Source organism: Lepidothrix coronata, unplaced genomic scaffold (assembly GCF_001604755.1).
Source record: "Lepidothrix coronata isolate B3197 unplaced genomic scaffold, Lepidothrix_coronata-1.0 Scaffold159, whole genome shotgun sequence".
Taxonomy (NCBI): Eukaryota; Metazoa; Chordata; class Aves; order Passeriformes; family Pipridae; genus Lepidothrix; species Lepidothrix coronata.
This window is the reverse complement of record NW_016690339.1, coordinates 1,019,710-1,034,861: the sequence shown is the minus strand read 5'-3', so window position 1 is coordinate 1,034,861 and position 15,152 is coordinate 1,019,710. Positions and strand designations below refer to the sequence as shown.

Sequence of the window (15,152 nt, the reverse complement as noted above, 5' to 3'; positions counted from 1 at the left end):
AGAACTCCCAAAGGAATTTCAGGTGACCGACACTATTTCAGGTATCTACTGTAACAGTCTCACCAATCATTTTGTGACAAAGTGACTTCACAGTGGTTAACCAGCACTTACTCAGTGACAGGTGGCTGTCTCAGACTAACCATATCTTCAAACCTATTATAATAGCCAGGAAACCAAGTCAGATATTACATGTCATTTCAAATTTTTAATATCTGTGATGCTTTTCTTCAAGGGGGAAGAAATTGTCTTCAATAATAAAAAAAGCCCAATGGAATATAAGTGGGAATCCTGAGAACTAAAAAGCAAGTTATTTTTCTAGCACTTTCCAAGTCTACCTAAGAAGCACAACTGCCTTTTTAGCATTCCCTACCACTTGTTAAATTTTAACAGACAAGCTTCATAAGCTTTGGACTCGGACCAAACACAAGGTATTTCAGCTCACTGACTATTGGAAAATATTTTAATCACACAGAAGAACTGCATTTTGTCAGCCTAAATCATAATGGTATTCACAGATTCACTAATGTATTTTCAGATCAAATTAATGAAAAAGACTATTTGATGGTAAGAAACAACAAAAACTGCAGCAGCTGCAGGGACGATTCAGGCAGTACAGTTACACGACCATCATCAATATTTGAATGCCTCCTTGTACAAACCTGGAAGCAACTGTCAGCTATTACTCTGATGCAAAACTGTACACTTTAGATGTGACCAAGAGATGAGGGGAGGATGAGGGGAGCATGAAAAAAAATAAAATGCTTATGCTGTGATCTTTCAGGCATAATTTAGTAAGAAGCACAAGAACCAGTCTGCATCTTTTTTTGTAAGCATCTATTTCCTTCATTCTCCTGTTCTCCATCTTTTCAGAAAGTCAGTGTCCCAGTTCCTTCATCTCTCATAATTCCTCTAAGAGAAGGCTTTGCTTCCTTCTCCTTTATATATATATATATTTGCCATGGATCTCTAACAGCATTCAGGTTAGGTTTCTCCTTGCCATGTCAGTCTTTTACTCAGATGCTATATAAAAACTGAAAGCGGAAATAACATTCACTCAACAGAATGTGACCAAAACCTCAAGAGGCATCTTCATATCCACCATCCCCTAGTTTCACAAGGAAATTTTAAGACTCTTAGTTTCTGCATGCTCCTTAATCTGTAGGAAGTCTTAAAGTCAAACCCAAATACAATGTAAAACTCTAGTGTCAACTACTGCAATGTTTTAAGATTCAATCTTAAAATTCAATCTTTGTCCACAGTACAAGTATCAAGGTTCTAACCAAGAAAACTGAGAAAATTCTGTTCTAAATATAAATTTTTAACACTTCTAGTGCATTCTAACAAAAAAGCCTGACTATATGAGTAGAAAGGTGAAGGAAAGTCAAGAAGTATACTACTAGGTGCAAAGTGGTTAAGGATCAGTTACATTGCACTGCCAAACATCAGAGGTCTGAGGAAGCAACCTATCCATTTTTCACTGGGAAATGTGGAGGTGAAATATGTACCTTTAAAAAGAATGAAAAATATGAATGATAAAGCAACTTTTCTATGATCCTTTTACCACTTAAGTCCTTCCAGCAATTTACTTCCGCACAATTTTTGTAAGCCAAGGGACCCAAATCTGTCTTATGTCTTTGCCTACTAGTCCAGTGAAAGCGGTGTAATTCCCAATTCAAAGGAGGTATTAACTCTAGCCTTAAAAAACAGCTCTCCATTGTTTCCACTTCTTTGAACTTGTGCAGCCTGCTGGAAGAGGAACTACGTTCTTACTCAGTATGGAGAGAGAGGCTGTTAAAAGTAACTGGAGGAAGGCTGCTCCTTCCATGTTTTGTCTTCTGCTACTTTCCAGACAGATCTCGGAGCTCTAGTACTTCTGCAAGCTTTTGCCTTGTAGAGCTTGTAGACATACTGAAATAGATCCATACACTTCACTGTTTCCTAACTAATGTTCTTCTCTGTCAGGAAACGGTTTGTTCCTCACACTGCACTACATACCATTGAAAATATCAAGCCATTCATAACACATCAAAATGAGGTTTATCCTTGAACAATGGGAAAAGAAGAAAGAAGAGCACAAAAGAAAATAAAGTGTTAAAATTAGAAATGGGTTTAAGTTACATACTTATTATTTTAATCTTCTACTCTGTGAAGAAGTTACACCAGCTTTGGCGTGGATGGTTCATGTTCTGTACTCCAATTTCAGAAATGAACTAGCTGGTTTCAAAACAGTACCAAACCGTACCAGAACAGATTTTTTTTCCCTCATTAAGTGTAACTATATGCTCTGTTTAATTTCTGAGAATCATATTTTAATGATACTCCACATGAGCTATAAATAAAACTTACAAAAAAAAAGTTTACCAAAGTTTTCCAAAGGCCTGATATTCGTTGGAAGAATTGTCTCTGCCACTGCAGTAGAAGTGAGAAGAAAGGTCTCGGCTTCAGCTCCAAACGACATTAAAGGAACTCTGGAAAAGTAAAAGCAGTAACATTAATTGTTTTAGTTGTTTGCAGGAAGTTTTGGAAACAAAATGCGCAAAATCAAAACATTGGGCAACCAGGCTACTTCCAACTTTATCACAGTTGGAAAGAAACGTAAAGCTGACAGTGAACAAAACTTTCCTTCTCATACTTAATTTCAGGCTCCCATTACTGCCTAATCTAGTAAAACTGTTTGAGTAAGGTATGTTACGTTCAAGCAATATACATTTGGCTTTCTTCAAAGCCAAAGATAGAACAGTAATAGTCTACTCCAAAGCAGTAGGTTATACCACTGGAAATGAATTTCTGAACACTGATTTAGTACTTCAGCAGAACAGTAGCCTTCTCTGCAGAAAAATGAGAAAAAGTCCATATGACAATTTTTTTTTAATACAAACAAAATAAATACATACTTATTCAGACTCCCTCAGCAAACCTTGGGCAAAATCAGAGTTTAGTTATAGATCTACAATTTTTAAGTCATCACTGAGTTGGAATGAAACTTTCCCTAAGGAAAAGTACATGTAAAATATTTAAATTTATTATTTAAATCTTTAATTATAAATAAAAAACCTCTTTACTTGCTATTTTGTCTTTAGCCTTTATTTTTATGCCGAAAAAACTAAAGAGATATGTAGTGAAATTAAATCATAGACAGAAGCAACTTCTTACTACGTTATTTTAAAATCAGTTATTTTCACGCTTCTGCTTCATATTCATGAAAAAACCCTTAGGGCATGTTTTAACATATATCTGCTTTCTGACAAAAAAATTATTTTATATTCTCTGTTTCACTTGACAGAACTCCTGTTAGCTCTGTCTAGATGCATTTGTTATACAGAAAGATGTGACAGAACCAACCCATGAAAGGAGGGTCCAGGGTGGTGTAGGGAATCAGAATCAGACTGATGTTAAAGTAAACACAGTCTGATTAGAAATAATGTAAAAAGCACATTGAACATTAACTTCTAAATAGAAAATATATTCAAACTCACATTTATGTGAAAAAGTGACATATTAAGATGCGCAAATCAGTGGAGTTACTATGCTTGTTAAGAGTACCAAAAAAAAGTATTAAGACATGCAGAAAACAATCTATTGATGTAAAAATACTAACTGGAAAATATATAAAAATTTAAGAAACACTATTTAGTTTTATGAAAATGATGTTCTATCTAAAAAGCAATTTAAAATAATCAAACTCTAAATTTGAAGCATTAAGATCCTTTGCACTATGAATCCAAAACACACACCTTTCAACTCTAGCAATCACAGATGAACAGGACAATTCCAGTTCTTGTCTCTTCTGTCTGATCCCTGCATTGACTTCTGTGAGTTCTGTACTGAAAGACAAATTTCATACAAAAAGTTACAAAAAGTAACTTTGTACTATGACGATTTTGTATTTCAGTAATTGGTTCTATCAATGACTTTTTAAATTTAACTGTATTAGAACTTTCAACAGTCATGATTAAACTATGCAAGGTTATTGCTTAGAGGAAAAACACAGTCACACTAAACATAAAAGAAGTCCTAAATAAACAAAGCAGATGGAATGAAAAACAGGAGATGAAATGTGTCTTTGGGGAGCTGAAGGATGGAGAAACTTTGCATCCTTGACAAATTAATTCTGTTGTATGCATGGCAAAAAGTTTTTGTCTTTTACCAACTGCCAAAAACATATAGACATAGGATTTTTTTTTTATTAGTCCATATTATCCAAATAATTTTCTTCAGACTGCTCTTTTTCTTCCATGTATGTAAGTAGTAGGCTTAATTAAGTATTAAGTATTTTGCTTAATGCAAAATTGCTTCACGGATTTCAAAGTATTTAAAATCATTTTAAAGAATTCCTCTTGGAATCAAGGAACAACAACAAAGAAGATTGTTTCTGATACAAACCAGGATATTCAATGTTAATTGTTTTGATAACTGCTACTGTAATAACAAGGCTAAGCCTTTCCTATCCAAGGCTTCAATTCAGCAAGGAATTTAAATATGAACTAAATACAAAACTCCTATTAAATCAATAAGACTGAAATATTTAAATGTGTGCTTCTGATGCTGAATACACAACAGAAATTCAGGTGTGCCCTTAACAGTACTCACTTTAAAATATTTCTGTTTATCCTTTAACTGCTCTTCATTAATGAATATAAGCCCTGCCAATCTTCAAAATATTTCAAGGTAGTATATATACAGGTAGGAGCAGAAGGAACTAAGGAATCCACAATACAGTAATCCATCAATTTATATGAAGCACTAGTACACACTAACCAGTCATTTCTACAGCTAAAAAAAGATTCTTCACTGCTATCACTGGCCAGAAGTGTGCTGAAGAAATTAGTTCTGATGCACTCATTCCAGCAGGTCTGTCTTCTGGGCTACACAAGAAATAAATTATGAATTAAAGACATCCAAAATAAAATAATTAACATTAAATACATGAAGATGCACCGAAATTATGTCAGTAAGACTTTAGCTCATAAAAAGCAGGCAACATAAAAGGTCCATAGTTATACGCCGAGATTTGCAGTTACAGCAAACAAATTTTCTCTATTCAGCCTCTAAATTTCCAACACCTGCTCTTTGCAGATAAACTTTATATTTTATGTAGGCTTCCCAAGCAAAATCTTTAGTGCTCCATATAGAAATTATGAATAAATGAGCCTGATCTTTACTACAGCACAATTCCCATTTCTGCTACCTAATGCACCACAGTAAGCACAGTGTTAGCACCTTGAGACCTGCACAGCAGTTCACCCAATGTTCTGCTTCAAGTAACAAGAAAAGCTAACGTGGGTAGCTGGGATTCTCCTTTGCCTTCAGGCAGAATTACAAAATTGAAGATTGACTGGTGTGTCTGTTTACTGGGCCCTCCCACAGAGGCACAACACTCAGAACCCACTTTGTCTGCTGTGTGCTGGCACATTGCCTTTTGCATGTGTGCAGTCAACTCTGTTGCTGTGTACTGGACTGGCTGCAGGGGAAAAAACAAAAATCAAAAACCAACAACAAATGAACAATAATCCTCCGGATACTCTTCCCAGACTACCAGACTGAAACACTTAACTTACACTGACCCATTTCTGCCATAGCACCTAAAGGGTTCATGCCACCTCAAATCTGACTAAAACATTCCTGTTCACTCACTATGACTGGTATTTTAAAACAGGAACTTAGACTCTTGCCATAATTTTCGTTCAGTAAAAAGAAAAATAAACTTCATAATTGGATATATATAAATATGTGTCTCAATATGCAGTCATTATCCATATGCTGCATCAAACTGTGGCACAGAGAGCTGCTTTTGCTGGGAACATGCCCTATTTCATCAATGTGCAAATTTTAAGTTTTGCCTAAAAAAATTGTTGGGTTTAAGTTTTATTTCAAGAATACTATGAATTTGGAACATTAACATTTCTCCCTCCATCTAAAAAAGCTATCCAGATGTTCTACAAATGTCCTTATGAAGCAGATGTTAGTACATCAGTGCTTTCTTTTAAATTCTTTAAAATTTTGAATATTTCTTGGATAATTGAGCCCTGTACCTCCTCCTGAAGGTTTTTAATGGTTCTCCTTTTGTTTATGCACTTTTTTTTTTTGCAACAAGGTACCATTTGAGATATTAATGCTATTAAATACTTCACAACAAATCAGTGAAACTAAATATGAAAGCATTCATATTTAAACCATGAAGTTAAATTAGAGGCTGATCTACCATTAAGTCCTATCTTTCTAGTTCAAACCCTCTGAAAGGTACCTTTACGTTTACATGATAACAGAACCAAAATTTCTAAATATCTGACTTAGAAGGGGAAAACTGGAGCTAAAGATATCCCTGAGAACTGTGGTGTAATAAGTGCCAAATAAAAGTGACAACTCAGCCCCTACACTGCATGAAGCAAGGCAGTAGGCAAAGCAGGGACCCAAACACAGTTTTTCCTCCAAATTTTCAGACTTCATGTAAGACAGAATGATAGAGAATGATGGCATTTACACTTCAGAATTAAATTTATGGCCTAAAACTATTTCATGCAAATACATATACTAGTACAACTATGAGTAAGAAACCACCGATCAAAAACTTGTGTCCCAAAGACACAAAGTATTTTTGAAAGGAGGGATGGTAGAAATGAAACGAGAGCCTTTACAGCTCCTTATAACTTTGGCATCTTGTAATCCTGTGTTTATAGGCTAAAATTTATGAACTAAACAAGAAACCTGGAAAGACAAACACTCTTGTCAGTAATCTCAAATTAAAAAAAAAACAACTTGATGCAAACTATAATGTCCATGGCTTATTCACATAACAAATTACTTAATTACATCTATGTATTTTCATGTAAATAATGAAAACCTTCATACAGTGGTGTTTGGTTGACAGCTTGTAGCTGAAATCATCTTCCTTTGATGAAGACAGATAAAAACAGGGTTCAGGATCTTACAATGTAACATCCTAATCTAAATGAAAATATTTATCACCACAAAACTAAATTTAGTATGAGAAATAAGCTCGTATAACTTAACACTATTTTCTAATTACCTCAAGACAAAAAGAGACAAAATAACAAAGTTTGAATCATACTGAAATTAACAAATAGAAGTTAACCTTAAAAATAAGCAGAAAGGTAGTCTTAAAAATGTTTTAATGAAAGAAGGCATTTACAAATGTTTCATTATCAGAACTAACCTTATTTATCTTCCCAGACAAAGCTTTCTTGTTTCGTTTGTCATACAAAATATTACCTGTGTGGAATAATGAACAAAATTTTGCTCTTAACTTTAGAATATTAGCTCTTGATTGTTTGTTAAAATCATTATTGCAATGGGAAGTTAATGAAAATGTTATCTCAAGTGCATTTACAATGTTTACATACAAACTGAGTAAAATGAAAATGCACAGACCTTCACAATAGCTTTTTAGATATCAAGCAGTTTTTACCTCTTCAGATATTTGCTTACTTTCCTAAGTTAGGAATAGACTTAGCAAACAGTACCTATTAAGCCCCTCAAAATGGCAGCTCCAAAATACAGCTAAGTGCTGCTCGTGTCTGAACTCTCACCAAAAAGCTTCCTGGGAATAAAGCCTAGTCATTAGCTGTTCCCAACTGCTTGATGCAGAAAATGACTTGAGGCTGAAACCAAATCCATTTCACTTGTGACTAAAATTGAAGAGGCAGTTTCCCAGTAAAATAAGAACATGAGTTTCACACACAGCAATTCCGTTCTAAAAGTTCCACACTTCTATTATTTGGGTTTTATATACAAATGTAAGCAATTAAAAAAATTAAACTGGTGCATCAAGAAAAGAAATTCTAGAGTTCCTTAATAAAACACAGCCAAATTCTAGCAAATAAAACACAGCAATTCTAGCAAATGGAAGACAAATACCAACTTACTGTATTTTTTCGTCACAACTTTGCTTAATTTTGCTGTTAATAGCCCTCTGTTTGGACATACAGCTCTTCTGCAGGATCAACATAAGATATTACAAAAGTTATTTCTGGGCATATTTAAGCTAACACTTCAAACACCCAAACAAAATCTGCTCCTATTTTACGAAATTTTTATTTTGCGCACATAAACCAAGTTCTAACTGCTATTAAAACCTGAACTTGTATGACGAATGTCATCTTCCATATATTAAAATCTACAGTGCTTCAAAAAGCTTACAGATAGAAAAAAAAGAGGAAAACCTATTTACACAAAAGTTAACATCGTGTATTAAATCTGAATGCTCAATTTTGCTTGATTTCATGACAACATGTGAAAGACGTTATAACCTGCTTCCCTAAGTACTTTTAAGAATACCAAAATCAGTGATGATTCATAATGGTGAAATTTATTTATTTTATTTTCTGTAGTCAAGTCTGCTTCACATTAAATCTCAAGAACTCTGTATATTTCATCCATTCCAATAAAGACTGACATTAGATTAGCACTATTTAGTGAAATTCGGCTGTGTAATCCTGAGCTTCCCCTTATACAATGCAGTAAAATGTGGTAAGATTCTCACAAATGTGATTGATAAGATTCTCACAACAGAAATGTTATTTCCACTGTTCCCTCTCACACCCACTAGAATAAAATTAGTTCTTCATTACAACTATGTTTTATAGTTGTAGAGGAATGCTAGCAAGGCTTATGATAACATGAAAGAAAAAGCGATATTTGTTTAAATCATCAAAGAAAAACACTTATATTGTTAAAATGTGATATAGTCATAAAATATTACTTCAAATTAATATGAAATTTGTCAGAATTGCTTGAAAAATGCAACTTTCACAGAGCTCAATGCAAGATATACATTGCCCTTTACTTATTGCTTGCTATTTGAAGTATTCAGGTGGGAATTATAGCTATGATAAAAGTAAAGCTCAACTACCGCTGATGAAAATTAAGTTATTTTAAAATAAAACTCATTTGAAACAATTTTGAGGCTGTACATTTTAAACCAGGTTATTTTATACATTTTGAATATTCCAATTCAAATGCTTGAAACTACATGGATGACCAACCTCACAAAACTTCTCATCTTCATATGGCTATAAGTTTCCTTATTGCAGGCACAGGTTTCTTCTTCTTCTTCTTCCTTCCTCCTTTGCTGTTTTTTAACCTGAACCTGTATTGTAAAATAAAGTCAATCCAATCTAAAATCTCACTATACATGGGCTTTAAATTCACTCAAAGACTCTTCCAGTCTACACAGAAAATGAGCTCAAACAGAAGGACTAGAAACCATTTCAAATCTTACTATTTTGATTTCACTCTTTGGAGACTCCTTTTTTCATTTGTTTTTCACGAAATGGAAAAACCCCTACATCTTGATACATTATTGGCAACGCCTGGAGACACATACTAATTTCAGAAAACCAAAAGAATCCATTCAGACTACCACAGCAAGTATCCCAAAGCTATTCACTATCTTTCACTGAGAATCTGTAAGCTAAGTTTTTTAAACTAAGTTTGTTGCTCAGAAGACACAGGGAAAATGCTGAACCACCACTCAACTTCACACGCTTTTTCATAATTAAAACACATCAAATTCTCCTCTAGAGTAAAATAACTTCTGGATTTTATACAATACTGGGGTTCCACACCTTAAAAATTCTAAGAAAGCAATACAATTTTTATTTCATACTACGAAGTTCCTTCAATGGCTACACTGCAATTGTTTCCATTAGATACTTGGTATTTCCTCATTCTCAAAACTCGGCTTTCTACGCAACTCCTTAAGCTACTAGCATTCTAATTCTGAATATCACAAAGGGAAAGCTGCCAATGTCCTGATAGCACCACTGATGATGCTGACCACTGTGTCTGCATTTCTGGGTACACATTCCACCTATCCCTACTGCTATGCTGGCTCTTTTTCAGAGCACGACCCTTCTTCTCTGCTCACCTATTTAAACTGCAGTTCTACAAACAGAGAACCTTTTGAACTATGTTTTGATACAGCCTTTGCACTCTTCCAAATGTAAACTTCAGTTTATCCTATTTCAGCTGCTTCCTTGATTCTTTAGAAACAAAGATAAAACATTCAAGCATGGTTTTCTATGAGAAGGAAGCATCTGATTGTGATTGCCAGGATGGTGTCTTTACAGGTGACTACCTGGACCTCAACAAGCACAAGAAATGGGTACCAAGAGCCTGTTTTCTAAACATCACAAAATGCAAAACCAGCAGCTCATGAACTACTTAAAACCATAATTTCACCACAAAATTTCAAAATTGTACACAGAATTATCAGCATCTTTATATATATATTTTCAAGATCATCTATTAGAAGTTTCATTTTGCTACTTGATAAACTACTCTTCATATCAGTTTTATTCAGAAGAATTGAAAGCTGAAAAAAATTCAGATATTTAGGTCAAACAAGGCTCAGCATTAATTGATTCCTCTTGCCATCATGTGATTTTGTCTGGGAACTGGAGGCTGTGAACATAGAAGATTCACCTCAGCTAAAAAAGAAGGCAGTATTGCACGATAACTGGTATAGCATTTACAAAACCTAGTTTAAAAAACACTTTGAGACCAATTACTATACTTTTATTCTTGGATATATCAGGAAGGCTCAAAGATACTAGAAAGTAGCAACAGTAGCTTTATGATTATTATTACTACTGTAAATACTTGCTTTGAAAAAATAGTTAAGAATAATTCCTAGCTTCGAATATGTAACAGAAGCATTAAAACAACAATTATTTTTTTATTAAAGCCTATTTAACACAAGATGTATGAATAAAAGGCTTCAGCATAACTCTGATGCTCCTACAGCTGAAGTTATTTAAGAAAATAAGTCTGGAACGTACCTTTATCTGTTTGTCCAATGCATCCAGCCTGCACACTGCTTGAAAGGGTCTGCGATCGATAGGACATGAAGCCTGTGTCTGAAAAATTATTTTTATAATTATAAAATTTGTAACTAAGAGAAGTCTTACTTTTCTATACTTATATTTGCTATTATAGTAGCTTACAGAAGCACGCAAAATCACAACTTGTTCACAGTAAGAATGCATTTGAACACATAATCCATACACTCAGTATTTTGTTTCATATAAGCAGCTTGCTCCTTGGGGAAAAATCTAAAGGAAACAAGAATGTAACACAGAAGTTGTGTTCAAAAAAGGAAAGCATTTTACATCAAGCTACCTGCATTTTTTCATTTTTTAATGCTTTTTAGGTAACTGATTTTATACCAATGTGTCCTGATTTTGGCTGGGATAGAATTAATTTTTAATTCGTAGCTGATACAGTGCTTTGGATTCAATATAAGATTAATGTTGATAACACACTGAAAAGCATGACTTCATTTCTTACTGTTCTTAAGTTTATTTTCTTAATTTTATTTTCAACTGCAAGTGCGTTGGGTTGTGTATCCCCCAAAACACAAAACTGGTAAGGTTAAAAGCAAACAGGGCAACACCTTCCCTCATCTTGCTTATCTATTTGACCATACCATATCTCTTTTTCTGCAGTCAGACAAGAGAACAGATCCCAACGTGTAACACAACTACAGTTTTACAAATCATTTTGCAAGAAAAGGGAACTGAAGGCGATTTTACCCTAGTTTGATGGAAACAGAGATTTATTGTTTTTCCCTTATCACCTAAATGCCCTTTTATTGAGGCCACACTACATCAGATAAAACACACGAACACAGAAAACAATAAAACATTATTAACCATGGAATAGGGAAGCTTCAACTGAAGCTCCACTCAACTGGATCATATAGGGAATCAGCTTTCAGAAAAATCCATATTGGGTATGATTTTTTCCTGTGAGAGAACTGTTTATTCATTTTAATTCCAGACATGTGTTTGGTGGAGGGGTGGTTCTTTGTTGGTTTTTGTTATCATTATTACACTTTTTAATTTATTACCCCCTTACCCCCCTTAATTCCGCTGGCCTTCAGAGGCTCAGTTCAAAACACTTCTAAAACAAAGAAAAAAACCAAAACACACAGCCAGCCTCCAGCCCCAATTCACTTGCTGAACGAGAACCACTATATGAATTGTATGCCCTTAAGAGGCACATATCTGCACTTCAGAGAGCTATTCAGGGTATTTTTATTTATGCAAACAAGATGCAGTATTAGAATTGCACAAGCAGCTGTGAGAAACCTGTATAGGAACTCTGTCCTGAAATTCAGTGGTGAATTGCAGTCTTTTCATTTCATCAGGGTTTCTAATTTTCCAGTTAATTCTATTCTTTTCTCAATTTCAAACAGTGCTCAACTTCTTTTTCACCCACCAGCCCCCAAACATCAAGCAATCAGGAAGTTTCTGAGCTTCTGATTTCAATTGAAGTAGACAGAACCAAATTAGACTGATTTAAAAAAAAAATAAATCACACAAAACAAAAAAAAGGCTCCAAGAGTAGTATCATGAACAAGTTGTTGAACAAGAATGTAAGTCAAAGCCATTACCTATCCTTTTGATGTTCTGACATTTTATCCTAACTAAAAGCCTTCCTTTTTGGGGAATACCATTGCTCTTAGCAATGTCATGGCCCTGGCTAAGAAAAGCATATTGGGTTATTAAGACACTTCCCTAAGGACTCAGGTCATGAAGACAGTTTTTGTCCTGTAGTCAAGGTAAACCTAACTCACAGTAACATAGCAGTGCACTATCATTCAGCTGGGATATTTGATAACATGCAATGCACTGTAGCTGCTGAATCAGCTGCAAACTTCAAGGTACATACTTTGATTTTTAGATATACTAGACTGTAAAAGATAGGTAGGAGGAAGTTAATTTGCTTAGCCATTTTCATTCTCATTTCAGGATTTACCTCAGCTGAAAAGTTTATCCAAGAATACAATCTCTACATTGAATTTACACATGAATGTCAAGTTATGTTCCCAAGTTTAAGACACAGTAATCTAGGTTTATTCATTGCAATGAATAATCACAGAATAATAAGTGTTACTAGCAGCAATCCAAATAACAAGTGTTTTTGCTCCACCAGAAAAATGTTCAATGTTCAGTTTTTCTGGATAAATGTTTAACAACTAAATACAGTTATATACAGTAGTGGAAAGGCAGGAAACATTTTGGAAGAGTCAAAACCTACCATTAGGTTCAGATATATTCAGAAACATCACATGCTCTTTACACTCCTACTCAATTGCTTTTTATAGCCTTAGCATTATCTGTAAGTTCGCAACATTATCACAAAGAAATTCTAGTAAACTCAGGACACTTGCATGTGCACCCTCAGGCTCCTCAGGGTACCCCACAGAAAACTAAAGATTGCTTCTGTCTAAACATGCATTAGCTCTCACCTGTCTACTAACAAATAAAATCCAACCTTTTAAACGGAAAAAAACCAAACCAAACTTCTCTGTTCCATTTTCCCCAACAGCAAGACAGACTTGTATTGCCACAGAAAGGAGTAAAGGTAAAAAAAGTTAGCTACATTTATTACAAGAAACAATTATGAGGAGTGGTGGCCTTTTACTCATCTCTTATCTTTTTTGAGAACCTGGTTCAGTAACAAAAGTGTTGAGCCTTCCTCATAAAAGACAAGTTAGAAATTCCTCTCTTCTGAGGCTTCTCCTCTTTAGGTAGTATCCTAAGTAACACTGAATGTAGACTGTCCTTTTTGGGGAAAATATTTAAAACAATAAAAAAATGCTGAGATAGAACTAGTCCAAGGAGCAACTATCACTTTTATTATGCACAAGGGAGAAAAGATGTGAAATGTGTCACAATCTCAGAAGAACCACAGTGTCATGCATAGCGTTATAAATCAGAACATTTAATGTAATGTAATCAACAATATCTTTAGAACCTCACAGCTGGTATTTGTGACTTGCTTTGCTTTTCTTCCCAACAGTTCTTTTCTTGGAAAAATAGCAGCTCAGCATACTTCAAAATGTCTTTGATTGTTTACTCTCCATATGAAACTACTCGGTTTTCATGTTAAAACTGAACGCTCTGTAGTGATTTCATCTATCCTGTGATATCTGGAAAATTCACTAGATAAAATATTTAAACGTTCACAAAAATCTGCAAGCCCTGAAAAGCTATCCATGAGCACATGTATGTTCGTTCCTAAGTTTTCAAAATAATAATTTCAAAGTATTTTATTTGTTTTTTATGGCCTTCTAGAAAAAAAAAAAATCTTCCTTAAGCTCCACAGGCATAACTTAATTTCAATATTCCTGTAACTGCTTCAGCACCACAAAACTGTGCTCTCTAAACTCAAGGAGTAATTGTCCCTTACTTTAACTGCATCACTTCAAACAGCATTTGAGCAAAGTAAAGAAGGCAAAAGCAGTTGCTATATTCCAGCTGGGAATTTTCAGTAACATAAAACAACTTTGGCAGATATGCCCACCTCATCAAGCTCCACGTTACGAGGTAACAAGATGCGAGTATGGAATTCAAGTTGCTGCAGTAAATCCTCCCCCTAATTTTTTTTTCTTCAATGGCCCACAATAAAGTCTGTTCATCAACGACTGTATTGAAAAGCTGATCCAAAAAGAAATATGAGCCTGCACTCTTACTGCTTTTTTATTAGTTAACCTGTTGAACAACACAAACAATACCAGATTCTCATAACTAAATTCAGGCTTCAAGGTGAGGTTTAAACTGTAAAAGTAATGTCTGTATATTTCACTCTATCTCAATGCCCACAATTCCACCTTCAGTGAAAAGGGAGACCACCACACCAAATGTAGTGACAAGCACCTCTCCACATTTTGATGAAAGAAAAAAGATATAAAAAAATGCACTGTTTTCTAGAAGCATGTAAAAACCTCAAGATAACTTTCTTCCAGTCTACCTCTAAAAAGCAGGTACATTTAAAGGTTTTGTAGTTATGCTTTAGGAAAGCCCTATTTCTGACAAGAGGTTTTTTTGAGGGGGGGCAAAATATCATTCATGCATAGTAAAGATACAGAGTGCATAAGAACAGGTTACTGTCTTAACACCTCGTCAGCAGACTACCTAGTTATAAGTCTAAACAGCTCTCTTCTCTCTACCTACATCACACAGTTGGCTAGCTCTTAAGTTCCAATTCAAAATTGCCATAAAATGTTGACAAGTTCCAATAGCGCCAATGTGTCAATACAGTGACACGGAAGAACTGAAGTCAAACTAAAAAACACTCATACAGACTTTTGCACTGAAAGAATTTGATTAATACAGTTTTTCTGT

At 34.5% G+C, this 15,152-nt stretch overlaps 1 protein-coding gene across 5 annotated transcripts in view; it reads right to left on the bottom strand.

The window, feature by feature from the left end:
• The window catches only part of SCAF11 (SR-related CTD associated factor 11), a 49,247-nt gene that overhangs the window by 12,701 nt on the left and 21,394 nt on the right, over nt 1-15,152 (bottom strand). For all 5 annotated transcript variants that reach the window (XM_017829178.1, XM_017829181.1, XM_017829176.1 and 2 more), the window contains exons 4-10: nt 10,800-10,877; nt 9,003-9,106; nt 7,884-7,951; nt 7,175-7,230; nt 4,759-4,865; nt 3,735-3,824; nt 2,362-2,468 (exon numbers count right to left, since the gene is read on the bottom strand). In XM_017829178.1, the coding sequence (XP_017684667.1) occupies nt 2,362-2,468; nt 3,735-3,824; nt 4,759-4,865; nt 7,175-7,230; nt 7,884-7,951; nt 9,003-9,106; nt 10,800-10,877 (610 nt within the window). The remainder of the gene's footprint in view (nt 1-2,361; nt 2,469-3,734; nt 3,825-4,758; nt 4,866-7,174; nt 7,231-7,883; nt 7,952-9,002; nt 9,107-10,799; nt 10,878-15,152) is intronic.